The following is a 25404-nucleotide window of genomic DNA, read 5'->3' on the forward strand; positions in this document are numbered from 1 at the left end:
ATGAGTTGTGGACTTCAACTCCCAGAATTCCTGAGCTAGCATGATTGGCTCAGGAATTCTGGGAGTTGAAGTCCACAACTCATACAGGAGCCAACTTTGCCTACCCCTGGGTTAAGTGAATCACTGCCGTTGTTGAGTTAGCGACAGGGTCGTTAAATGAATCCGGCTTCCCCATTGACTTTGCTGGTCAGAAGGGGATCTCTGCAACTGGTCATAAAAGTGAGTCGGATGCCCAGCCTACGAACTTTGATCACGTGACCCCGGGAAATGTTGCAATGGTCATTAACTTCTTTCAGTGCCATTGTAACGTGGAACAGTCACTAAATTAACTGTTGTAAGCCGAGGACCAGCTGCACTCCTTCAGACGTATTGACCATAATAGCCGTCCCATGAGGAGAAGGGTGGCATATGAATCTAATAAATAATAATTTAATAATAATAATAATAATTTTTCTTTTTGAACAGTCGGACAGTTTGGGGCTGAAGGAAGCAACTTACATCAACAAATCCCTGTCGTTCCTGGAGCAGGTGGTCATCGCCTTGTCGGACTGCAGCCGGGACCACGTCCCCTTCCGGCAGAGCAAGCTGACCTACACTTTGAAGGATTCCTTGGGTAGGGATAAAAAAGCAGCCCAGCCCCTGAGAAGCTCCCACCATCCTTTCCAGTGATCTTAACAAAGCTAAAGGCACAAATGTTTGCAGGTGGTTCTCCTCTGAGATCTGTGTCTTTAAAATCACAGCAGCATTAAGCAAAACAACCCCATTTTCCTTAATCTAGAATGTAAGGAAATGGTAATATTTTAAAGTGCATGCCCACAACTAAAGGATAATGTTTAACATTATAAAATATTTTTTCATGGATTCATGGATGCCAAGTGTATTATAGGTGGTTATTGAAAGGGATGTCCAAGGGCCGCCTCTATGTTGGTTGAGGCAGGCAGGGTTCCCTTGGGTCTCATTGGTTGGGGGTCCAGGGAAAGGGAGGGTCTTGCCTTCTCTTTCTGCTCAAGATCCCCATGGACAATTGGGGGACCATTGGGGGACACAGAATGCTGGACTCGATGGGCTTTGGCCTGATTCAGCATGGCTCTTCTTATGTTCTTAAATATTATAAAAATACTGTAAGAGAAGAGACACCAAAAGAATATATTTATTTAGTAATATAGTTTGATTAACATGAAATTTATTTAGAACCGAATTCACTCAAGAGAAGGTTAAGTGGGAAAGACAGGAAGTAGTTGGAGAAAGGCAGAGGCAGAGTGGAGAGAGGAAGGAAGGATGGAGAGAATAGGAGGGGAGAGAGAAAGAGAAACGTGAACACAGACTGATAACCTATTAATATGATACAGGTGTTGATATGAAAATAAATTAAATCAGCTATAATTATGTATATAGATATGTTTTTAAGGTATATACATTGATATATGTATGTATATGGAGTTAAAAAAAAAATTTTTATATGTACACACCCGTGACCCATGATCTAATTTCAGAGGCTTGGCTACTGATCCATATTTACGACGGTTTACGGTGTCCCAGGATCTCGTGATCCCCTTTTGCGACCTTCTAACAAGCAAAAGTCAGTGGGGAAAACCCAGATTCATTTAACGACCATCTGACTGACTTAACAACTGCAGGGGTTCTCTTAAGAACTTCAGCAGGAAAGTCACAAAACGGGGGGTCAAAAACCAACCTTGCAGTTAATAATAATAATAATTAATTAATTAATAATAATAATTTATTGGATTTGTATGCCGCCCCTCTCCGTAGACTCGGGGCGGCTAACAACAATGATAAAAACAGCATGTAACAATCCAATTAATAAAACAACTAAAAACCCTTATTATAAAAACCAAACATACACACAAACATACAATGCATAACTTGTAATGGCCTAGGGGAAGGAATATCTCAACTCCCCCATGCCTGGCGATAAAGGTGGGTCTTGAGTAATTTGGTGGGGGCCGTTCTAATCTCTGGGGGGAATTGATTCCAGATGGCCGGGGCCGCCACAGAGAAGGCTCTTCCCCTGGGGCCCGCCAAACGACATTGTTTAGTCGACGGGGCCTGGAGAAGGCCAACTCTGTGAGACCTTATCAGTCGCTGGGATTCGTGCGGTAGCAGGCGGTTCCGGAGGTAGTCTGATCCAAAGCCATGTTGGGCTTTAAAGGTCATGACCAACACTTTGAATTGTGACCGGAAACTGATCGGCAGCCAATGGAAGCCAGTTACCTCTCTCAGCCACAGGAAGTTTGGGCCTTAACTGCAGTCCTGCGTCAAAGGAAGGCTGCCTGCACTGCCGCGCACTCTACATGCGGCTGCCGCCCTTGAAAAGCATCCAGGGATTCAATTGGCTCAGAATTCAGAGGCCTGCGTGGTTTTGTGCCTAGAGTCTAGATTTGAACACAGGCCTCCGTCTCCTGCAGGAGATGCCTTTTTTGCTTCAGCTTACGATGCTGGTTTTCACCTGCAAAGCCCTGCTTGGGGTAGAGAAAAGGTTGTGGGGAACAGAAGTCTCCAACCTTGTCCACTCTGCCAACCTGTGGATTTCAACTCCCAGAATTCGTCAGCCAGCCATGCTGTTTTGAGGAATTCCGGGAATGGAAGTCCACACATCATCATCATAAAGTTGGATACCTCTGCTCTGGAAGACCCTCTTTCTCCAGTTTTACCCTTACCCTACCCGAGCAGGCAGGAAGGAGATATCTGGTGGGATTCAGAAGAAGGGCCTTCTCCATGGTGGCTCCTTTCCTGTTAATTTGAAGGATTGCGTTTCCCCAGTCACTTCCACCAGAGCCGTCAGAATGGGAAAGCAGGATCTTATGAGTCACCCCTCTTGCCGAGGAAGAAGGGCCTTCTCTGTGGTGGCTCCCTCCATGTCGCTGGAAGTCGCTGAAAGTTTCCCCAGTTACCTCCGGCTGAGCCCCCCGTCTCTTTTTTTCTTGTTTCCTAGGTGGGAACTGCAACACTGTCCTTGTGGCTAACATCTGCAGTGAGGCCATTCACGTTGTGGAAACGGTAAATGCCAGATGAGGGATGGATGGAGGGTGGGTGCATGGAGAGAGAGAGAGGGAAGGAGGGATGGAAGAAGGATGGATAGGGGAGTGGAATAGCAATAGCATTTAGACTTAGGGGTTTACAGAATCAGCTTTATTGCCTCCAACAATCTGGGTCCTCATTTGACCCACCTCAGAAGGAGGGAAGGCTGAGTCAACCTGGAGCCGGTGGTGAGATTTGAACTGCTGAACTACAGCCAGCAGTTAGCTGAAGCAGCCTGCAGTGCTGCACTCTAACCACTGCGCCATCCCAACTATAGATGGACGGACGGACGGACGGACGGGTGGATGGATAGATGTAGCAATAGCATTTAGCCTTATATACCCTTTCATAGTGCTTTCCCAGCCCTCTAAGCGGTTTGCAGAGAATCAGCCTCTTACCTCCAACAATCTGGGTCCTCATTTGACCCACCTCAGAAGTCAACCTTGAGCTGGTGGTGAGATTTGAACTGCTGAACTACAGATAGGAGTTAGCTGCAGTAGCCTGCAGTGCTGCACTCTAACCACTGCACCTCCCTGTCTCTTTCTCTCTCTATATATATATGTGTGTGCGTGTGTGTGCGTGTATGTATCACATGTTTTTGCTGAATTTTTAAAATGAAGGGAGACTAGGATAGCACTATTTCGGCCTTGTTGTGGCCTCGTCAGCTAGCCATACCCTTAATGAGATTTGATCATGGGGCCTCTGCCTTGTAGAATTAACCTCTAGGCCACCAGATCTGATCCCTTTAGTTTTGTGTGTGTGTGTGTGTGTGTATATGTGTATGTGTGTATATGTACATGTACATATACATATACATACATACATACATATATATATATATATATATATATATATATATATATATATATATATATACAGAGAGAGAGAGAGAGATAGGGAGAGATATATATATATAGCAATAGTGATAGCCTTTAAACTTATATACCACTTCCTAGTGCTTTCCCAGCCCTCTCTAAGCGGTTTGCAGAGAATCAGCCTCTTACCTCCAACAATCTGGGTCCTCATTTGACCCACCTCGGAAGGAGGGAAGGCTGAGTCAACCTTGAGCTGGTGGTGAGATTTGAACTGCTGAACTACAGCTAGCAGTCAGCTGAAGGAGCCTGCAGAGCCGCACTCTAACCACTGCCCTGCTCTGGCTCCCACCCAGGGTGGGAGAAAGGTGGGGTCAGGGTTCCCAACAGCACCCAAAACTAAATCAGGGTCCGAGGCAAAGTATCCCTCAAAGTTCCAATTTATTAGCAGAGCCATGTTGGTGCCCAGTTGAAAGTTCAAGACCGTGTCCCCACACATCCCCAAGCCCATCACGTTAACTAATCTTCATCGGTCATCTTGGCCGCAACTCCCATCTCTTTCCATGCAAGTGCAGAAGTGCAAGGACATGCGATGGCCTTGACCCTCTAGAAGGAACTTTGTTATGACTACATGTAGACATCCTTCATGCAATGATGTCTCCCAAAATTCCCCCAGCTAAGAACACATTTTAAAATAGCATAAACTTATGGCAGGCCAAAGACCACAACTGAAATAGTTTGGGTGGGTGGAGGAATGGAGAGAAGTAGGGATGGAAGAAGGATGGGTGGAGGGAGGGATGGAAGAAGGATGGAGGGATTGATCGAGGGGGGAAGGGATGGAGGGATGGGTGAGTGGGTGAGGGCAAGAAGGATGAATGGAGGGGTGAGATAGATGGATAAGATGAATTGTTTGGTTGCAACGATGAAAAAGGGATGTTGAGATTCTAGAAAGAGTGCAGAGAAGGGACTGGAGGCTAAAACATACAAAGAATGGTTGCAGGAAGTGGGTAGGTCTAGTTTAATGACATGATAGCAGCCTTCCAATATCTCAGGGGTTGCCACAAAGAAGAAGGACTCAACTCCAAAGCCCCTGAGGGTAGAACAAGAAGCAATGGGTGGAAACTAAACAAGGAGAGAAGCAACTTAGAACTAAGGAGAAAATTGCTGACAATGAAGAAAATTAACCAGTGGAACAGCTTGCCACCAGAAGTTGTGGTTGTTCCAAAATTGTAGGTTTTAAAGAAAAGGCTGGATAACCATTTTTCTTCCTGCCTAAGCAGAGGTTTGGACTAGAAGACCTCCAAGGTCCCTTCCAACTCTGTTATAAACAATTTTTTTTAAAAAAGAAAAGTTGAATGGAGAGATAGGTAATGTCAGATCTGCCCCAACTTAGATATTTATGGGGGGGGGGGACCCACAACTCCATTTCTGGGAATGAAAGGTTCTTAGCTGAAGCCGGTTCTGACTATTCCTGCACAAAGGTTGCCGTTTCCCCCTTCCCCTGGCCTCCCTCCCACCCCGCTGACCCGTCCCTCGGGTGCTCCAATAGCGTTTCTTTCTGATGTTTTGGGAACAGCTTTGAAGGATGGCGCTTCTCTGGCGTCGTTTTGCATGCTGTTCTCAGGGTTCGTCCTTGAGGGCAGGCTTATCCTGCCCCCCCTCTCCTGTCCCCTCTTCTCTTTCACCCCACTCCATTATTCTGCCGCACGAATCCCAGCGACCGGTTAGGTCCCACAGAGTTGGCCTTCTCCGGGACTAAACAATATCGTCTGGCGGGACCCAGGGGAAGAGCCTTCTCTGTGGTGGCTCCGACCCTCTGGAACCAGCTCCCCCCAGAGATTAGGATTGCCCCCACCCTCCTTGCCTTTCGGAAATTCCTTAAAACCCACCTCTGCCGTCAGGCATGGGGGAATTGAAACATCTCCCCCTTGCCCATGTTGTTTTGGTGTATGATTGATTGTGTGCTTGTTTTTTTATATATATTGGGGTTGTTTTTATGAATTTTTTAACCTAAAACTGTAATTAGATTGGTAAATATTAGATTTGTCACTATGTACTGTTTTTGCCATTGTTGTGAGCCGCCCCGAGTCTGCGGAGTGGGGCGGCATATAAATCCAATTCATTATTCACTATTCTATTCTACAACAACCATGAAAAAGTGGGCTTTTTTCACACTTGCAGCATTCCTCGTGGTCATGTGATCCAAAATCAGACGTCTGGGCAACTGACTCGTATTTACGACGGTTGCAGTTTCCCAGGGTCACACGGTCGGTCCCTTTTGTGATTTTCTGACAAGCAAAGTCAGTGGGGAAGCCAGACTCACTTAACAACCAGGTTACAGACTTAACAACTGTAGTGATTCACTTAACAACTATTGGCAAGAAAGCCTGCAAAATGAGACAAGCAAGCTGACCACGGTTCCCTTTAGCGGCAGAGATGTTGTGCTCAGTTGTGGTTGTAAGTCGAGGACCACCTGCCAGCAGGCTTTTTTTATAGAGATTATCTTTATTTTATTTTTATTTATTTATTTATTTATTGGATTTGTATGCCTCCCCTCTCCGTAGACTCGGGGCGGCTAACAACAGTGGTAAAAACAACATGCGACAATCCAATACTAAAGCAGCTAAAAACCCTTATTTTAAAACCAATCATACATACAAACATACCATACATAAATTGTAGAAGCCTAGGGGGAGAGAGTATCTCAGTTCCCCCATGCCTGATGGCAGAGGTGGGTTTTAAGAAGCTTACGAAAGGCAAGAAGGGTGGGGGCTATTCTAATCTCTGGGGGAGTGGGTTCCAGAGGGCCGGGGCCACCCCAGAAAAGGCTCTTCCCCTGGGTCCCACCAAACAACATTGTTTAGTTGACAGGACCCGGAGAAGGCCCACTCTGTGGGACCTAATTGGTCGCTGGGATTCGTGTGGCAGAAGGCGGTCAAACTGTGGGGAACCCCCAAATGAGGGGTAAAGGGGGTGATGCTCCTGTTTTTCTTTCCCCCAGCTGTCCACACTTCGCTTTGCCACCCGAATGAAGTGGGTGACTACCATGGCGATTGTCAACGAAAAGATCGACTCGGAGGTACGTCCCCTTGAGGCCTTCCTGCTGTCTCGAAGGAGTGACCGGGTGTAAGGAAATATCAAGTGTAAGGGGTGGGGTTCATCCATGCTAGAAGGTAGTGGGAGGAGGAAGAGGAGGGTGGTGGGATCCTGGGTAGCTTTCTTGCAGACAGTTCATGACCAAACTAGGTAACATCTTCAGCGCTAGGAGGGAGTGGGGTGTGTGGAGAGAAGGAGGAGGAGGGTAGAAGCAATTGTGGGGCCCTTAATATTCCTTGAGCTTGGTTTTTGCCTTGCAGACGTTTAATTACCCTACTAGGGAACGTCTTCAATGCTAGAAGGGAGTATGGTTTGTGGAGGAGGAAGAATAGCATTGAGTCTTAGATACAGCTTCCTAGTGCTTTCTAGCCCTCTCTAAGCGGTTTACACAATCAGCATATTTGCCCCCAACAATCAGGGTCCTCATTTGACCCACCTTGGCAGGAGGGATGGCTGAGTCTCAACCTTGAGCATATATATATATATATATATATATGCTCAAGGTTGAGACTCAGCCATCCCTCCTGCCAAGGTGGGTCAAATGAGGACCCTGATTGTTGGGGGCAAATATGCTGATATATATATATTTCCCCTAACAATCTGGGTCCTCATTTTACCCACCTCGGAGGGAGGGAAGGCTTGAGCCAGTGGTGAGATTTGAACCGCTGAACTACAGCTAGCAGTTAACAGAAGTAGCCTGCACTTGTTGGTGCTTTTCTTGGAGACATTTCATAACCCAACTAGGGAACATCATCAGTGCTGGAAGGGAGTGGGTTTTTTAGGAAGACGAGTGGGAGGAGGAACATGACGACTATGGGGTCCTTGGCGCCTTCGGAGCCTGTTGTTCTCTCGGAGACCTTTGAGGACCAACCTAGGCAATGTCATCAGTGGCAGTGATGACCAGGGCATCATTATCTTGGTTAGAGGACGAAGGGCTCTAATGGACACCTTGTGGCTTCCTGGGGACTGTTAACACGTTTGGGCCGCCCTTGACTTTGACTTTCCTACCGCTTAGTCCGTGCCATTCTTCTCTGCTTAGAGGATGGTGAAGAACTTGGAAAAAGAGGTGGTGTACCTGAAGGAAGAGTTGGCCATGCACAACAGTTTGGTAAGAATCAACCACCTAGGAATAGCAGTAGCACTGAGACGTATGTAACGCTCCATAGTGCTTTTGCAGCCCTCTCTAAGCAGTTTACAGAGAGTAAGACCCCAACAATCTGGGACCTCATTTGACCCACTTCAGAAGGATGGAAGGCTGAGTCGACCTTGAGCCGGTGGTGAGATTTGAACTGCTGAACTACAGTTAGCAGTGAGATGAAGTAGCCTGCAGTGTTGCACTCCAACCACTGTGCCACCCTGGCTATTATCCTGTTTATTTATTATGTGATAGATAGATAGATATAATAGATAGATAGATAGATAGATAGATAGATAGATAGATAGATAGATAGATAGATAGATAGATAGATAGATAGATAGAGATAGTTAGTTAGTTAGTTAGTTAGTTAGTTAGTTAGTTAGTTAGTTAGTTAGTTAGATCGATCGATCGATAGATAGATAGATAGATAGATAGATAGATAGATAGAGATAGTTAGTTAGATAGATAGATAGATAGAGATAGTTAGTTAGTTAGTTAGTTAGTTAGATCAATAGATAGTTAGTTAGATAGATAGATAGATAGATAGATAGATTGATAGATAGATAGATAGAGATAGTTAGTTAGATAGATAGATAGATAGATAGATAGATAGAGATAGTTAGTTAGATAGATAGATAGATAGATAGAGATAGTTAGTTAGTTAGTTAGTTAGTTAGTTAGATCGATCGATAGATAGATAGATAGATAGATAGATAGATAGATAGAGATAGTTAGTTAGATAGATAGATAGATAGAGATAGTTAGTTAGTTAGTTAGTTAGTTAGATCAATAGATAGTTAGTTAGATAGATAGATAGATAGATAGATTGATAGATAGATAGATAGAGATAGTTAGTTAGATAGATAGATAGATAGATAGATAGAGATAGTTAGTTAGATAGATAGATAGATAGATAGAGATAGTTAGTTAGTTAGTTAGTTAGTTAGTTAGATCGATAGATAGATAGATAGATAGATAGATAGATAGAGATAGTTAGATAGACAGACAGACAGAGAGACAGAGACATAGAAATAGATGAGAGATGATAAATAGATAGCAATAGTAATAACATTTAGACTTATATACCGCTTCATAGTGCTTCGACAGCCCTCTCTAAGCAGTTTACAGAATCAGCATATATTGGCCCCAACAATCTGGGTCCCCATTTGACCCACCTCGGAAGGAGGAAAGGCTCTCAACCTTGCTGAGTCAAAGAAGCTGCCCCTTTGTGGGTGTGTGACGTGGCCCAATCCAACTGTCACTGTCGGAGGGAGACTGGCTGAGCCAATGAGGGAGGAGTCAAGTGGGCAATTAGTCTGGCATCCTTACGTAGGAACAAGAAGACAAGATCTGACCTCCCTTGAATGCCTTCGGACTTTGGACCTTATCTAGTCTGTCCTTGCCCCATACTGCCAGAGGGGAAGATTCCTGCAATATGTAAGCCATCCTTCACTACAGCAGTTCATTTAGTGACCATTCAAAGTTATGACGACACTAGGGGGAAAAGGGACTTATGACCAGTTTTGCACACAATGACCATTGTAGTATCTCCATGGCCACCAGTAGTCAAAATCCGGATGGCTGGACAGCTGACTCACGTTTATGACGGTCACAGAGTCCTAGAGTGACACCCCCCCCCTTTTTGCGACCTTCCCCTCAAGCAAACTCTACAGGGAAATCCAAGTTCACGACCTTTCATGGGGCAGGTTTCACTTGATGAATGTAGTTTCGCTTAGTGACAGAAGCTCTGGGCTCACTTATAGTCATAAGTCAAGGACCACCAGATATGTATATTTTTTTTAATGTTTCAAAACTTCAATAAAATTTATTTTAAAAGGAGCCAACCAAACGCTTCACAGGTGGATCTTTCTTGATTTTTTTCTACCTGACCTTAATATTCCCAATGTGGCAGTTTGCACCTGGGCCAGACTAGATAGGTTTCAATGGGGAAACTGGAGGCTTTGAAGAAGAGACTGGATCACCATTTATTCAGCATAAGTACAATGGTATCTCTACCTAAGAAGGCCTCTACTTACGAACTTTTCCAGATAAGAGCCGGGTGTTCATGATTTTCTTGCCTCTTCTCAAGAACCATTTTCCACTTACAAACCCGAGCCTCCGAAACTGTAACCGGAAAAGGCAGAGAGAAGCCTTCATGGGGCCTCTCTAGGAATCTCCTGGGAGGAAACAGGGCCTCCACCCTCCCTGTGGTTTCCCCAATCACACTCATTATTCGCTTTTACATTGATTCCTATGGGGAAAATTGCTGCTTCTTACAACTTTTCTATTTAAGAACCTGGTCACGGAACAAATTAAGTTCGTAAGTAGAGGTACCACTGTATAGGATTTCCTGTTCGAGGAGGGGGTTGGATTAGATGACCTCCAAATCCCTTCCAGCCGCGTCATTCTATGGTTTTCTAAGGTTGTCATGCCTGATGAGGGGGGTTGGACTAGATGACTTCCCCACCCCCCCACCCACCCTATGATTCTGTGTTCTAAGCCAATTAAACAGAGTCACCTGGGTCGTCCTCAGTGAAGGGCTACCGAAACTTTTACTACCACGCTGCGGGCGTGGCTTATGCAGGACGCCCTGCATTTTATTTCAACATCTTTCAGTGCAAATTGGGTGTTATGGGGTGGAGCTCCATTTTTGCGTCCCCCCCACCCCCCTGTCCGGGCAGCAGCCCAGCCCTGGACGTCCTTGACGGATTCTTTGATTTTCCACCTGTAGCTCAATCGCGCTCCGGTGACCTACGAGCCTCTGAACGAAATCCAGATCACAGAAATCAACTCTCAAGTCCGCCGGTTTCTGGAAGGAAGCATCGATGAGTTAGACGTGAGTCACTCGCTGGCAGATACGGAGGGGTCATTTAAGTCCTTCACAGGGTTTGGAGATATAAATACTGTCCGAAGTTATTGCAGTGCCGAAAAATGGGGCTTACGACCGTTTTCACACTTAATTACCATTTTGACATTCCCCCCAAATTCTCGTAATCAAAATTCAGACGCTTGGCAGCTGACTGATATTTATGACAGTTGCAGCATCTCAGGTTCAGTGACTTTTGGGCCAGAAAAGTCAACGGGGAAACCAGATTCACTTAACCCCTATGTGTCTCACTTAATGACCTTCAGTGATTCACTTAATAACGGTGGCAAAAAAGGTCAGCAAATGGGCCAAAATTCACTTATTTATTTATTTATTCATTCGTTCATTTAGATTTGTATGCCGCCCACTTCCAAAAGACTCTGGGCGGCTTAATCTTAGTCAATGTCTCAGTTAGCGACAGGAATTTTGGGCTTATTTGTGGTCATAAGACTTTCTATATTCAGCCTGGCAAATTATATATGTCACATGTATTTTTGCTCAATATGAAAATTGAGGGAGACTAGGATAGATCTATTTCGGCCTTATTTTGGCCTCATCAGCTAGCCATACCCACTGGGACTTGAACCTGCAACCTTTGCCTTGTAAGGCAGAGAATTATCCTCTAGGCTACAGTATCCAATCCCTTCAGCTCTGCACCAAGGAAGGGTTAGTTTTTTAAAAAAAGATCAAGTGAGATGCCAATACTGTTATATAAAGCCTTAGTAAGACCACACTTAGGGTGCTGCATCCAGTTATTATAATAATAATAATAATAATAATAATAATAATAATAATAATAATAATAATATCTGAGAAGGTTGATTCTCAACCCTGGCATTTTTAAGAGGAGTGGTCCCACTCCCAGAATCCACCAGGCAACATGTTTTAAGGGGGATAGACTGACTCTCAGAATCCCCCAGCCTGAATGCTTTAAGAGGGGAGGACTCCAACTCCCAGAATCCTCCAGCCAGCTATGCTGTCTGTCCCAGTTGCAAAGTGCCAGTCCAGGAAGATTTCTATGAAATACAGGAAGTCTTCCACTCACATGCTGACTGGGGAATCCTGGGAGTTGAAGTCCACACCCCTTAAAATTCCTAACGGTGAGAAACACTGCAGGGAGAGATGGGTTTTGTAGGATGACATTCCTGTATTTAAATCCATAGTATCCTTTCTGGACAACTCAGGGTAGGAGTCATGTTGATGGGATACTTTGTTTATAGCTCCTATTGGATCTAAAGTGGCGGGCAGTTGAATCCGTAAAGCGGATCTCCATAGGATTGAGGAGGACAGAACTAAAGGATACACCTGGAGGGAAAGAATTCGCTTCTTTTCACTTTGGGAGTCTGTGACTTTACAAAGAAAAAAAAATCAGTTTTGTACGAATACGCTACACATTTTGTGGGTCACTCCTGTCACAAATGCTAAGGGTTAACCATGAGCTCCTAGTGACAGCCTTCTCCCTTTTTCTGACAGATCACGAGCATCCGTCAAATCCAAGAGATCTTTAACCAGTTCAAAATCATCTTAAGGTAAGGGCTTCGGGATTGCAGGTAGTCCTCAATTAACGACTCTTAACAACTGTTCAGTTTTATGATGGATCTCCGAAAGATACTTACAACCCAGTTTCATACTTTCATGCGTACACACGCACACATACACAGACACACAAAATATCACATGGGTGCTTTATATTTACAACTATTTTCAGCCACTTGACCATGAGTTTGCTTAGCTGAAAAGCATAATAGTAATAATAATAATGGAAGTAATAATAATAATAATAATAATAATAATAATAATAGTAATAGTAATCGTAATAATAATAATGGAAGTCATTGGAGTCAATGAAAACATCAGGAAATTCATAGAAAAGGCGATGAAATATTGGAAGACTGAGCTTTCTGTTGGGAATGAAAGCTATGGACTGATCAACATCAGAAGGGGCATCTCCCAGGGGGACTCTTTGTCTCCATTGATATTCATCATCACTATAATCCCGCTGTCACTCATCCTACAGAAAACAAACCTAGGCTACCAAACTGCTAAGAATTAACCAAAAATTTCACACTTGCTGTAAATGAGCCAGGGTGGCGCAGCAGGTAGAGTGTTGTACTGCAGGCCAATGAAGTTGACTTGTAGATCGGAAGGTCAGCGGTTCAAATCTCATCACCGGCTCAAGGTTGACTCAGCCTTCCATCCTTCCGAGGTGGGTAAAATGAGGACCTGGATTGGGGGGGCCATAGCCTAGCTCTGTTAAAAAGTGCTATTGCTAACATGTTCTAAGCCGCTCTGAGTCTAAGGAGAAGGGCGGCATAAAAAAATCAATCAATCAATCAATCAATCAATCAAATAAATAAATAAATAAACAAAACAAAACAAAACCTGAAGTTGTATTGAAAATCAGAAACTGAGATACAGTCACTAACCAACACTGTGTGAATCTTCAGCAATGACATCAGCAGTTTGGCCTGGATACATGTGGATAAATGTGCCACAGTGGCACTGAAAAAGGGGGAAATCACTGAAAGTGAGGGCATTGAAATGCCAAATGGTCAAACCAGCAAGTGCCACCAGCCAGAAGCCTACAGATACTTGGGCATCTTGCAACTGGATAATATCAACCATGGTCATATGAAAACTGTGATCAGCAAAGAGTACATCCAGAGGACCAGAAAAATTTTGAAGAGTAAACTGAATGGTGGCAAAACTATCAAGGCTAAAAATACTTGGGCCATACCTGTCATTAGATACACAGCTGGCATAGAGAACTGGACTCAAGCAGAGCTGGACAACTTGGACAGGAAAACCAGAAAATTAATGACGATCCATCATGGACTACACCCAATGTACCCCAAAACACTCCCCCACGCACCCTTTTCCAAGGCTGCGCAAGGAGCCACGGCCACCCCCCACCCCGCCCCTCCAGCCCCTCCAGCCCCCTCGCACCCCTGGCTTCTCGCCGCTGCCCCCCGCCCGCCCGCCTGATCCGCCCCCTTTCTCCTCCTCTGCTTCCCGCCTTGGGGCGCGGCTCCTCCTGCAGCGGTGGCTGCACCATCATTGGTGGCTGCGGATTCTTGTCCTCCCGATCCAGCTGTTAGCCACTTCGAGAATGCACGCCCCGCCCCTCTCACAGTCCCTTCGCTGAGAGTGCTTTCGTCCCGACTGTCACAAAGGGGTTACAGGAGAGGCGGGGCGGGCGTTCTTTTACAGTGGAGGCCGGCGAAGGTGATTTGGGATGATACAGAGAAAGAGAGAACGAGAGAGAGAGAGAGAGAGCAACAGACATAGCAAGATAGAGAGAAAGTGAGAAAGAGAGGGGGGGGAGAGAGGGAAAGAGAGATAGCAAGAGAGAGAACTTCGGAGAGGGGCGGCATACTTTACAGATTTGGCAATTTCTTCCTCTTTTGAGGCTTTAGCAGCATATATTATCTGTTTCGCCTTCTTCTGTCTCATTTTATACACCTCTCTATCAGCTATACTTCCAGACTCTTTATACCTCCTATAGGCAGCCTTTTTTCATTGACTTACATCATTGCTAAACCATAGCGGTTTCTTCTTCCTTTTACCTTTAGTTATTTGTCTTATATATAGTCCAGTGGCTTTTAAGATGGCCTTTTTTAATACAGTCCACTGGGTGCTCGCTCCTGCCATTTTATCCCTCCCCTTTAATTCATTATCTAAATATTCCCCCATTGCATTAAATTTTGTTTTTCTGAAATCCAATACTTTGGTTGCATTATAGGATTGCTCACAATTAGTTTTTACATCAAACCACAAACATAGATGGTCACTGCATCCTAAATTTTCTCCCACCTTGACATCTGAAACCCAATTCCCATTCGTAAAAACTAAATCTAGAATATTCTCCCCTCTAGTTGGTGTCTTAACCAGCTGTGCCAGAGCTGCTCCTGTAAAGGCCTCTACTATATTCTTACTTTTGCATGTAAGGGCACTGGGGATATTCCAGTCAACATCAGGCATGTTGAAATCACCCATAACCACAATATCTCCCTTCACTGCCATTTGGGTAATTTCATCCACCATCTTTTTGTCATATTCCTTAGATTGCCCTGGAGGCCTATAGATCACCCCAATTCTAATGACAGAACCTTCTTTATTTTGCATGCAAATCCAGAGAATCTCCAGATCTTTACATGTATTTTGAATTAGTGTTGTTTTTAGACTTTCTTTAACATAAATGGCTACTCCACCTCCCCTTCTCTCTATTCTATTCTTCCTATACAGTGTATATCCTGGTATAGATATTTCCCATTCATTAGAATCCTTAAACCATGTCTCAGTTATGGCAACCAGATCCAAATTATCTCTAGATATTATGGCCATTAACTCACAGAGCTTGTTGCTCAAGCTTCGAGCATTCGTGCACATTACCCGAAGAACATTATTTTCATTATTAGTTTGCCCCTTATCATCAACAACTACATCTATTTCATTTGCAGCTCTCTTTTCATAAGCTTCCAAAAACTGCTTTATCCTCATTGGTCGGGGACAGAAATCACCCACATCAATTACATCTGGATGATCTCTGGCGGGCCCGGGACAGGGGTTTATCCTCTGTCCTGGTGCTCCTTGACCTCTCAGCGGCTTTCGATACCATCGACCATGGTATCCTTCTGCGCCAGCTGGAGGGGTTGGGGGTGGGAGGCACTGTTCTTCAGTGGTTCTCCTCCTACCTCTCTGGCCGGTCGCAGTCGGTGTTAGTGGGGGGCCAGAGGTCGACTCCTAGGTCTCTCCCTTGTGGGGTGCCTCAGGGGTCGGTCCTCTCCCCCCTGCTATTTAACATCTACATGAAACCGCTGGGCGAGATCATCCAAGGACATGGGGTGAGGTATCATCAATATGCGGATGATACCCAGCTTTACATCTCCACCCCATGCCCAGTCAATGAAGCGGTGGAAGTGATGTGCCGGTGCCTGGAGGCTGTTGGGGCCTGGATGGGTGTCAACAGACTCAAGCTCAACCCGGATAAGACGGAGTGGCTGTGGGTTTTGCCTCCCAAGGACAATTCCATCTGTCCGTCCATTACCCTGGGGGGGGGGAATTATTGACCCCCTCAGAGAGGGTCCGCAACTTGGGCGTCCTCCTCGATCCACAGCTCACATTAGAACAACACCTTTCAGCTGTGGCGAGGGGGGCGTTTGCCCAGGTTCGCCTGGTGCACCAGTTGCGGTCCTATCTGGACCGGGACTCATTGCTCACAGTCACTCATGCCCTCATCACCTCGAGGTTCGACTACTGTAATGCTCTCTACATGGGGCTACCTTTGAAGAGTGTTCGGAAACTTCAGATCGTGCAGAATGCAGCTGCGAGAGCAATCATGGGTTTACCTAGGTATGCCCATGTTTCACCATCACTCCGCAGTCTGCATTGGCTGCCGATCAATTTCCGGTCACAATTCAAAGTGTTGGTTATGACCTTTAAAGCCCTTCATGGCATCGGACCAGAATATCTCCGAGACCGCCTCCTGCCGCACGAATCGCAGCGACCGATTAGGTCCCACAGAGTGGGCCTTCTCTGGGTCCCGTCAACTAAACAATGTCGGTTGGCGGGCCCCAGGGGAAGAGCCTTCTCTGTGGCGGCACCAGCCCTCTGGAACCAACTCCCCCCGGAGATTAGAACTGCCCCTACTCTTCCTGCCTTCCGTAAACTCCTTAAAACCCACCTTTGCCGTCAGGCATGGGGGAACTGAAACATCTCCCCCTGGGAACGTTTAATTTATGCATGGTATGTCTGTGTGTGTGTCTGTTAGCATACGGGTTTTTTTTAAATAGTTAAATATTTTAAATTTGTCTGATTGCTTATGATTTGTTTTTACATGTTGTGAGCCGCCCCGAGTCTTCGGAGAGGGGCGGCATACAAATCTAAGTAATAAATAAATAAATAAAATAAATAAATCTCTGTCCCCTTTACCTAGTTTAAATGCCTGTCCAAAAAAGTTCTGAATTCCTCACCGAGCACCTGGGTACCTCTGTATCAGAGGTCCCCAACCTTTTTTGCACCAGGGACCGGCCTTAAGCTAGACCAGTTTTCCATGCCCCGGTGGGGGGGGGGGAGCTAGCTGTCAGCGGCGCCGTAAAAGGGGTGATCAAGAGAGGAATGGGTGAATGAATGGACGGAGGGTGGGAAGGAAGGAAGGAAAGAGGGAAGGGACAGGAACAAAAGAAGGGTGCAAAGGAAGCAAGGAAAGGTGTGAAAGGGGAGAGTAAGAGAGGAAGGAGTGAAAGAAGGGAATGAGGGAGGAAAGAAGGGAGGAAGGAAAAGGAAAGCAAGAAATGGAGGGAGGAAAGGAAGGAAAGAAAGAAAGAAAGAAAGAAAGGGGGAAGGGACAGGAACAGAGGAAGGAAGCAAGGAAACTTATGAAAGGGGAGAGTAAGGGAAGAAGGAAGGAAGGAGAAAGAAAAGAAGAAATAGAGGAAGGGAAGGTAAAAGAGAGAAAGAAAAAGAGCAAGAAAGAAAGCAAGAAAGAGAAAGAAAGAAAGGCAACTTCAAAGAAAGGCTCACTGAGCATCTCTCACTCTCTCTCTCTTTCTATCCCTCTTTCTTTCTTTCTCTTCCTTTCTCTCTCTCCTCTTCCTTTATCTCCTCTCTCTCTCCCTCTCTCTTTCTCTCCCCCCTCTCTCCCCCTTTCCCTCTCTCCCTCTCTTGCTATCTCTCCCCCCTCTCCCTCTCTCTTTCTCCCTCTCCCTCTCTTTCTCTCTCTCCCCCCTCTCTCTTTCTCTCTCTCTCCCCTTCTTTCTCTCTCTTCTTCTCACTTTCTCTCTCTTGTTTTCTTTCTGTCTCTTTTGCTTTCTCTCTCTCTCACTCTTTCTTGTTTTCTTTCTCACGCTCTTTCTCTCTCTTGTTCTCTCTCTTGCTATCTCTTTCTCTCCCCCCTTTCTCACTCTCTCTTTCTCACTTTCTCTCTATCTTGCTGTCTGTTGCTCTCACTCACTCTCGTTCTCTCTCCGTTCTTCTCAGCGATGACGCGCGCACGCCCTGCCCGCCTCACCTTTGCGAGAGCACTTTCGCCCCGGGCTCTCAGCAAGGGGGTTTGCAGGAGAGGCGGGGCCGGCGAAGGTGATATTGAATGTCGGGGGAGAACGGGCGGTTGTGCGCGCTCCCTATCCCCCTGCTAGCCCACTCGGAATATTCAAAATAAGAAAAGCCTTCGCCGGCAAAGGTTTTTCTTATTTTGAATATTCCGAGTGGGCTAGCAGGGAGATAGGGAGCGCGCGCAACCGCCCGTTCTCCCCCGACATTCAATATCACCTTCGCCGGCCTCCGCTGAGGAAAGCCTTTGCCGGCATTTCCTCTCGGCGTCAAGGAGGCGCAGCGGCGGGCGGAGAGAGGGAAGGGGGGGCAGCGGCGTCCCTCCTGGCCTTGGCGGGCCGCCCAACCCTCCCCACCTCCTGCAAACGCGGCGGGCGGCGGGGGGAGAGCGAGGAGCCGGTTCCAGCGGGCGCGGGGCTTGGCTGGCTGGCGGGGGGAGCGCCGCTGGTGGTGCGGAAAGGCTGAGGGGGCCCTGGCGCCGCGGACCGGCTGAAAAGCCCCAACGGCCCGGTCCCGGTCCGCGGACCGGCGGTTGGGGACCTCTGCTCTGTATGATGGATGCAAACCATCCCTCTTAAACAACTCCCTATTAGACCACCTACTGACATCATGACTTACATAGCCAAAACCTTCAGCTTTACACCACTGCCTTAACCACACATTAAACTCTCTGATACACGTTGTTTTATCCTCTTGGCCACAAACCGGTAACACCTCTGAGAAAGTCACTGAATCAGTTATTTTACCCAGCTCCACACTTAGACATTGAAAATCTCTTTTTACTACATTAACATTTCTCTGGGACAAATCATTTGTGCCAAGATGCACCACCACATCAACGTTATTACCTTTACTCACAGCCTTGATAATGTTTGTAATCCGCCTCCTGTCCCTGCTGGCAGTGGCCCCTGGGAGACACCTCAGCACCTTCACCACATCCTTGCTCTGTCCCAAATCAACACCTCTAACAGTCGAATCACCCACAAGAAAATGTGTCCTCTTTTTATTTCTAACTGCACTTGATGGTTTGGTGACATTTACGACAACTTCCCCTTTGAACATCCCCTCATTCTCTGCCTGAGGGACCTTGCTAATATCTCCAACATCCTTACTATTTAAATCCGCAAGAACATTATAGGAATTTGATACAGAGAGACCAAAATTGCTATGTTTTTGCTCAACTGCACGCAATCTTCCTGAACCGACAGTTGTCCACACAGCCCTCCTCCTCGGGGGGCGCTGTGGAAGTGGAGGCTGGACACATGGCTGCATTACAGCACGTGGCTGGGACAATCTTTCCACTTATGACTGCAAGCTACAAACTAAGGACTGCAATCTAGAGATCTCGCCATCTAACCTAGATGTCCTAATGCAAAGAGGGCAGTACCCCAAGTTCCACAAGGTGCTACGGAAGACAACAGCCAAACAAATGTTACACTGCACCAAGCCAGTCATCTTAACAATGTATTGAAATACAAGTACTTAGCAAGAAAATCAATAACCCCTATTGTTACCAAACTTTGCTGATTTTGGTTTATAGTTATATGATTCGCGCGCCGTTAGGCCACTACCTTCCTCTCTCCTTCTCTGTGATCTGAAAGTGCAAATTAAAATGGCTTTTTCCTGCCTTTTATACTTCCCAGTCTAATCCTGCCCCAGCCTAATCTGATTGGTCTGTGTTTGAAAACAAACTGCCAAAAAAATTGTCTGTTACAGTCAGTTATATCTGCCCCTTCTCCTTGAATTCAAAAAATGCAAAAAGCAAAATGCAAAAAGTAAAAAGCACTACCTTCTTCTCTCCTTCTCTGTGATCTGAAAGTTGAATTATTGGTGTGGGTATGCGCACATGAACGCTTTTGGAACCCGTGGGAGAGAAGGCCCTCCATCCGTCCCTGGCCCAGGGGTTATTGGAGCCCATCCATTGTTCATTTGGTGATGTCATGGCACCCTTGTATTGTGACGTCAAAGAGGCTTCTTTGTGCCTCATTGGAAGCTCTATCTGAAGGGTGGGGGAACCCCCCGCCTCTGAGAAGTAGGGGAGATGGGGAGGGACCCCAAGTCTGACCCCAGGCTCCCTCCCTCCCTCCCTCCCTCCAGCGGCTAGGATAGGGATCCAGCCCATACCAAAGCGGAGGAGTTAGTACTACGGGCTGGAAGCGGGTGAGTAGCTGGAGGCTCTGAGCTAGAGGAAGCCGTCCGTAGCGTATTGTATGATTTTGCCTCTTCTGTCAAAACAGGGACATCCCCAATTAACTGACAACTTTTAAGGCTTGTGCAGACGTCACAGCCCCCCCAACCCCACTCCCCCAATTCCCTGGCCAATCAACGCTGACTTGGTGGCCCCTAAGGAGTGAGTGAGGAGGCAACGATGCCTCCAGTCTCCTTTTGTGGTCACAGTGAATCCTGGACATAAACTCTTCCAATGCCTTCCCTCAAGACGGCGCTGAAGGGCTCTGCCCACCAGAACAAGCAGACGGAATGGGAGTTTTCTCCCCCCCCCCTGCCCCCACATTGCCATCGCTCTGCTAGACAACCGATTTCCCTCCACACTGTCAAAGGCTGTGTTACCGTTCTTCTCCTCCTCACCTTTCCTACTACTCTACTTATCTCCTTATCTTGTTATGACTGTAACTTTCTTGCCCTGCAATTTTTACGATTTATATTGTTTTATCTAGTATCCCAGCGTGATTTGCGTTGGTTGCTTATATAGTATCCTATGTCTATCGCTGAGTGTTGTGTGTTAGGATTTATGGTGATTGTATTTTATGATAATAATCAAGATTTATCACAGGTGGCTTGTATGTACACAGAGAGTGTACGCACTGGAGACAGATTCCTTGTGTGTCCAATCACATTTGGCCAATAAAGAATTGGATTGTGTTGTGTTGTGCTGTGCTGCACTGTGCTATTTTCTGTTCTGCTGCATTCTATTCTATTCTAGTGTTAATTCTATTCTCTATTCTATTCTCCTATTCTATACTATTCTTTATTCTATTCTATACTCTATCCTATCCTATATCCTACCCTATCCTATTCTATTCTATTCTCTATTCTATTCTCTTCTATTCCATATTCCCTAGAATAGAGTAGAATATTCTATTCTCTATTCCATTCTCTATTCTATTCTATTCCCTATTCTATTCCCTATTCCATTCTGTATTCTATTTTCTATTCTATTCTCTATTTTATTTTATTCTATTACCTATTCCATTCTTTATTCTATTCCCTATTCTATTCTATTCTCTATTTTATTCTCTATTCTATTCTCTATTTTATTCTATTCGATTCCATATTCCCTGGAATAGAATAGAATATTCTATTCCCTATTCCATTCTATTCTCTATTTTATTCTCTCTTCTCTTCTCTTCTATTCCATTCTCTATTCTATTCCCTATTCTATTCTATTCTCTATTTTATTCTCTATTCTATTCTATTCTCTATTTTATTCTATTCGATTCCATATTCCCTGGAATAGAATAGAATATTCTATTCCCTATTCCATTCTATTCTCTATTTTATTCTCTCTTCTCTTCTCTTCTATTCCATTCTCTATTCTATTTTTATTGTACAGTATTCTATTCCCTACTTCATTCTCTATTCTATTCTCTATTTTATTTTATTCTATTCTCTATTCTATTCTCTGTTTTATTCTGTATTCCATTCTATTCTATTCTCTATTCTATTCTCTATTCTACTCTATTCTCTATTTTATTCTCCATTCTATTCTATTTCCTATGTCATTCTCTATTCTATTCTATTCTATTCTATTATTCTATTCTATTCTCTATACTATTCTCTATTCTACTCCTACTCTGTTTTTAATTCTATTCTATTCTATTCTTAATTCTATTCTATTCTCTATTCTATTCTATTTATTCTCTCTTCCATTCTATATTCTTAATTCTTAATTCTTTTCTATTCTATTCTCTATTCCATTCTATTCTATTCTATCCTATTCTTTAGTCTATTCTGTTCTTTAGTCTATTCTATTCCATTCTTCTCCGCTGGAGAAGTGGAAAGAGAGAGAAGTGGAGGTGTGCTCGCCTTGTGCCGCGGGGGGGGGGGAGGCGGTGGAGGTCAGGGGTTTGCAAGCAGCCGTGAGGTGGCCGCGCCGGCTGGGGCGGGAGAAGGCTAGAGTTGCGCGGAAAGTGGCACCTGCTGGTGGGGCCTGGTCTGAGAGGAGCCGCAGCTGTCGCTGCACCAATGGCAGCTGCCATGGGGGCAGAGCGAAGGGGAGGGCACGGAGGCGGTGCCCACCGGAGAAGCGGAGAGAGAGAGAAGTGGATCAAAAGAAAGAAAAGGGAAAGAGAGGGAGGGAAAGAGAAATGGAGAGGAAGAAAGAAGGGAGGGAGGGAAGGAAGGAAGAGAGAGAAAGGTGGGAGAAAGAGAGGGAGAGAGAGATAGAAAGGAAGAGAGAGAAAGAAAGAAGGAGAGATAGAGAGAGAGAAAGAGTGAGAGATACAAAGAGGGAGTGAGAGAAAGAGAGAGAAGAGAAAGAAAGAAAGAGAGGGAGGGAGAGAAAGAGAAAGAAAAGTAGAGAGAGAGAGAAAGAGGGAGAGATACAAAAGGGAGAGATAGAAAGAGTGTGAGAGAAAGAGAAAGAAAGAAAAGAGAAAGAAAGAAAGAAAGAGAGAGAGAGACAGAGAAAGGGAGGGAGAGAGAGAGAGAGAAAGAAAGAAAGGGAGAAATAGAGAGGGAGAGAGAAAGGAAGAGGAGAGATAGAACAGGAGAGAGAGAAAGGGAAAAATAGAAAGAGGGGGAGAGAGAAAGTGTGAGAGATAAAAAGAGGGAGAGTTAGAAAGGGAGTAAGAGAAATAGAAGAGAAAGAGAAAGAAAGCAAGAGAGAGAGAAAGAAAGAGAAAGAGAGAGGGACAGAGAAAAAGAGAGAGAGAGAGAAAGAGGGAGAGAGGGGAGGAGAGAGAAAGGAAGAGGGAGAGATGGAAAGAGAGAGAGAGAGAAAGAGAAAAATGAGAAAATGATGGAAGGAAAGAATGAGGGAGAGGAAAATGAAACAAATGAGAGAAAAGGAAGAGGGAAGGGAAGTGGAGAGGAAGGAGGGAGGGAAGGAAGGAAGGAGAAATGAGGAAGTTTGTTGATTTAAGTTTAAATGTACTTGTTAATAAAGAAGTATAAATTACTTTATTACTTAATTATTAATTACTTATTACTTCTTCTTTGTTTTAAATATTGTATTTGTTCCCATTTTGTTTTTTTACTTTAAATAAGGTGTGTGCAGTGTGCATAGGGTTTTTTTCATAGGTTTTTTTTATAGTCCGGCCCCCCAACAGTCCGAGGGACAGTGAACTGGCCCCCTGTGTAAAAGGTTTGGGGACCCCTGCTCTATACTATTCTCTACTCTGTTCTCTATTCTTAATTCTATTCTATTCTCTATTCTATTCTATTTATTTATTCTCTCTTCCATTCTATTCTATTCTTTAGCCTATTCTATTCTTAATTCTACTTATTTTATTCTTAATTCTATTTTATTCTATATTCCATTCTGTTCTTCATTCTATTTTCTATTCCATTTTTGTGAATCCTCCAGGGATTTTCTTCTTCCATCTTTTGGTCCTGCCTTTGGCCCTTGGATTTTCTAGCTCATGGGGAGGCAAAGGGGGCTTTTTTCTATGACCTGAACTTCAACTCCCAGAATTCCTGAGCTGGCACCGTGATTGGCTCAGGAATTCTGGGAGTTGAAGTCCACAAGTCATAGCAGAGTCAACTTGGCCTTCCCCTGTGACCTAGTTGGATCATTTAAACGTCTTCAAGGAATGCACCAAGCACAGAGAGCATCAAGGATCCACAATCCTCCTCCTCCTCCTCGTTGGAAACCTCCCTCCCTCCTAGCAGTAGTAACATTCTTTAGTTGGGTCATGAAATATCACCAAGAAAGCAGAGAAGCTCATTCAGCATCATATTTTATCCTTCCTCCTCCTCCACCTCTTCCTCCTCTTCCTCCTTCTCCTCCTCCTTCTCCTCCTCCCCCTCCTTCTCCTCTTTCTCCCCCCCCTCCCCCTCCTTCTCCTTCTTATTCTTCCTCCTCCCTCCCCTCTTCCTCCCCGGAAACCTGAACTCCCTCCTCGCACTGGAGATGATCTATAGCTGGATCATGAAACCTCACCCAGGAAAGAGGCAACCCCAGAGAGAACCTGCTCTTCTTTTCCTCCTCCTCATCTTCCTCCTCGTCCTCCTCGTCTTCCTCCTCGTCGTGGTGGTCCTCCTCCTCCTCTTCCTCTTCCTCCTCCTCCTCCTGAGCCCCTATCCCTTCTTCTTCTACTGATAGCGTTCCCTAGTTGGGTGTCGAAACGCCTGGAAGGGGAAGCACCCAACTCGAGAGTGCAACAAGGGTCTCCAGCACCTTCAAAGCCCCCCCCCAGCTCTCCCCCCCCCCAGCTGCAACTATCCCTCCCCTGCCCGTGACTGTTTTCACTCCGTGGCGCCTCGTGTGACCCCATGGGTGTCGCTTTCAGCCAACAAGACCAGGAGGTGGAAGCCCGGCTACGGAGCAAATATGCCCTGATAGACAAGAACGACTTTGCAATGCTGTCGGCCGTTCAGAAGGTGAGCGGGGGGGGGGGGCAAAGCTGCATGGGGGGGGGGGCTTCCTAACACACCCACCTGGACGGTCTTCTGCCTCCCGCCCCTGTTTCAAACGCTTCAGCACAAACCCTGGTTTGTGGAGTTTGGTCTGAGAGGTTTGGTCCAGCCAGGAGGGCGGTCCGAGGGGTTTTTTTCCCCCACACCTGGCTCCTGCTCTCCCCTATCCTCCCCTCCACCCCCCCAGGCAGGCATCGTGGACATTGAGGGGCACCTGGTCGGAGAAATGGACGGACAAGGCTTCGGCATCGGATCAGCCCCGTTCTCTTCCAAACCAGGCAAGAAAATGAAAGCGAAGAAGGGGAAAGAACAGGCCAGGTTGGTCTCCTTTCCTTTCCTCCCTCCCTCTCTCTCTCTCTCTCCTTCCTTCCTTCCCAACCTTCCTTCCTTCTCTCTCCCCCCTCCTTCCTTTCTTCCTTTCTCCCTCTCTCTCCTTTCCTCCCAACCTTCCTGCCTTCTCTCTCTCTACCTCCCTCTTTTCCTTCCTTTCTTTCTCCCTCTCTCCCTCCCCAACTTCTTCCTTACTTCCCTCTCTCCCCCTCCTTTTTTTAACTTCATTTCTTCCCTCCCTTCCTCTTTTCCTTTTTTCTCCTGCTCTCTCTCCCTCCCTCCCTCTTTTCCTTCCCTTCTTCCCTCTTTCTCCCTCTCTTCCTGACTTCTTACTTACTTAGTTCCCACTCTCTCCCTCTTTCTTTCTCTCTTTTCCTCTTTTTCCTCTCTCCTTCCCTCCTTTTCCTTCCTTTCTTCCCTCTCTCATTCTCCCTCCTTTCCTCCCTCTTTTCCTTCCTTTCTTCCCACTCTCTTTC

General features: G+C 45.7%; 1 protein-coding gene across 4 annotated transcripts in view; it reads left to right on the forward strand.

The window, feature by feature from the left end:
- KIF9 (kinesin family member 9) overlaps positions 1 to 25404 on the forward strand; it is a 58698-nt gene that overhangs the window by 14804 nt on the left and 18490 nt on the right. For 3 of the 4 annotated variants that reach the window (XM_070729237.1, XM_070729238.1, XM_070729239.1), the window contains exons 8-15: positions 466 to 613; positions 2954 to 3018; positions 6853 to 6930; positions 7987 to 8055; positions 10817 to 10921; positions 12425 to 12480; positions 24472 to 24562; positions 24786 to 24916. In XM_070729237.1, coding sequence (XP_070585338.1) covers positions 466 to 613; positions 2954 to 3018; positions 6853 to 6930; positions 7987 to 8055; positions 10817 to 10921; positions 12425 to 12480; positions 24472 to 24562; positions 24786 to 24916 — 743 coding nt within the window. Of the gene's footprint in view, positions 1 to 465; positions 614 to 2953; positions 3019 to 6852; positions 6931 to 7962; positions 8056 to 10816; positions 10922 to 12424; positions 12481 to 24471; positions 24563 to 24785; positions 24917 to 25404 lie in introns of those variants that run through there. The other variant, XR_011556923.1, reaches the window with a different exon arrangement.

Source organism: Erythrolamprus reginae, chromosome Z, assembly GCF_031021105.1.
Source record: "Erythrolamprus reginae isolate rEryReg1 chromosome Z, rEryReg1.hap1, whole genome shotgun sequence".
Taxonomy (NCBI): Eukaryota; Metazoa; Chordata; class Lepidosauria; order Squamata; family Dipsadidae; genus Erythrolamprus; species Erythrolamprus reginae.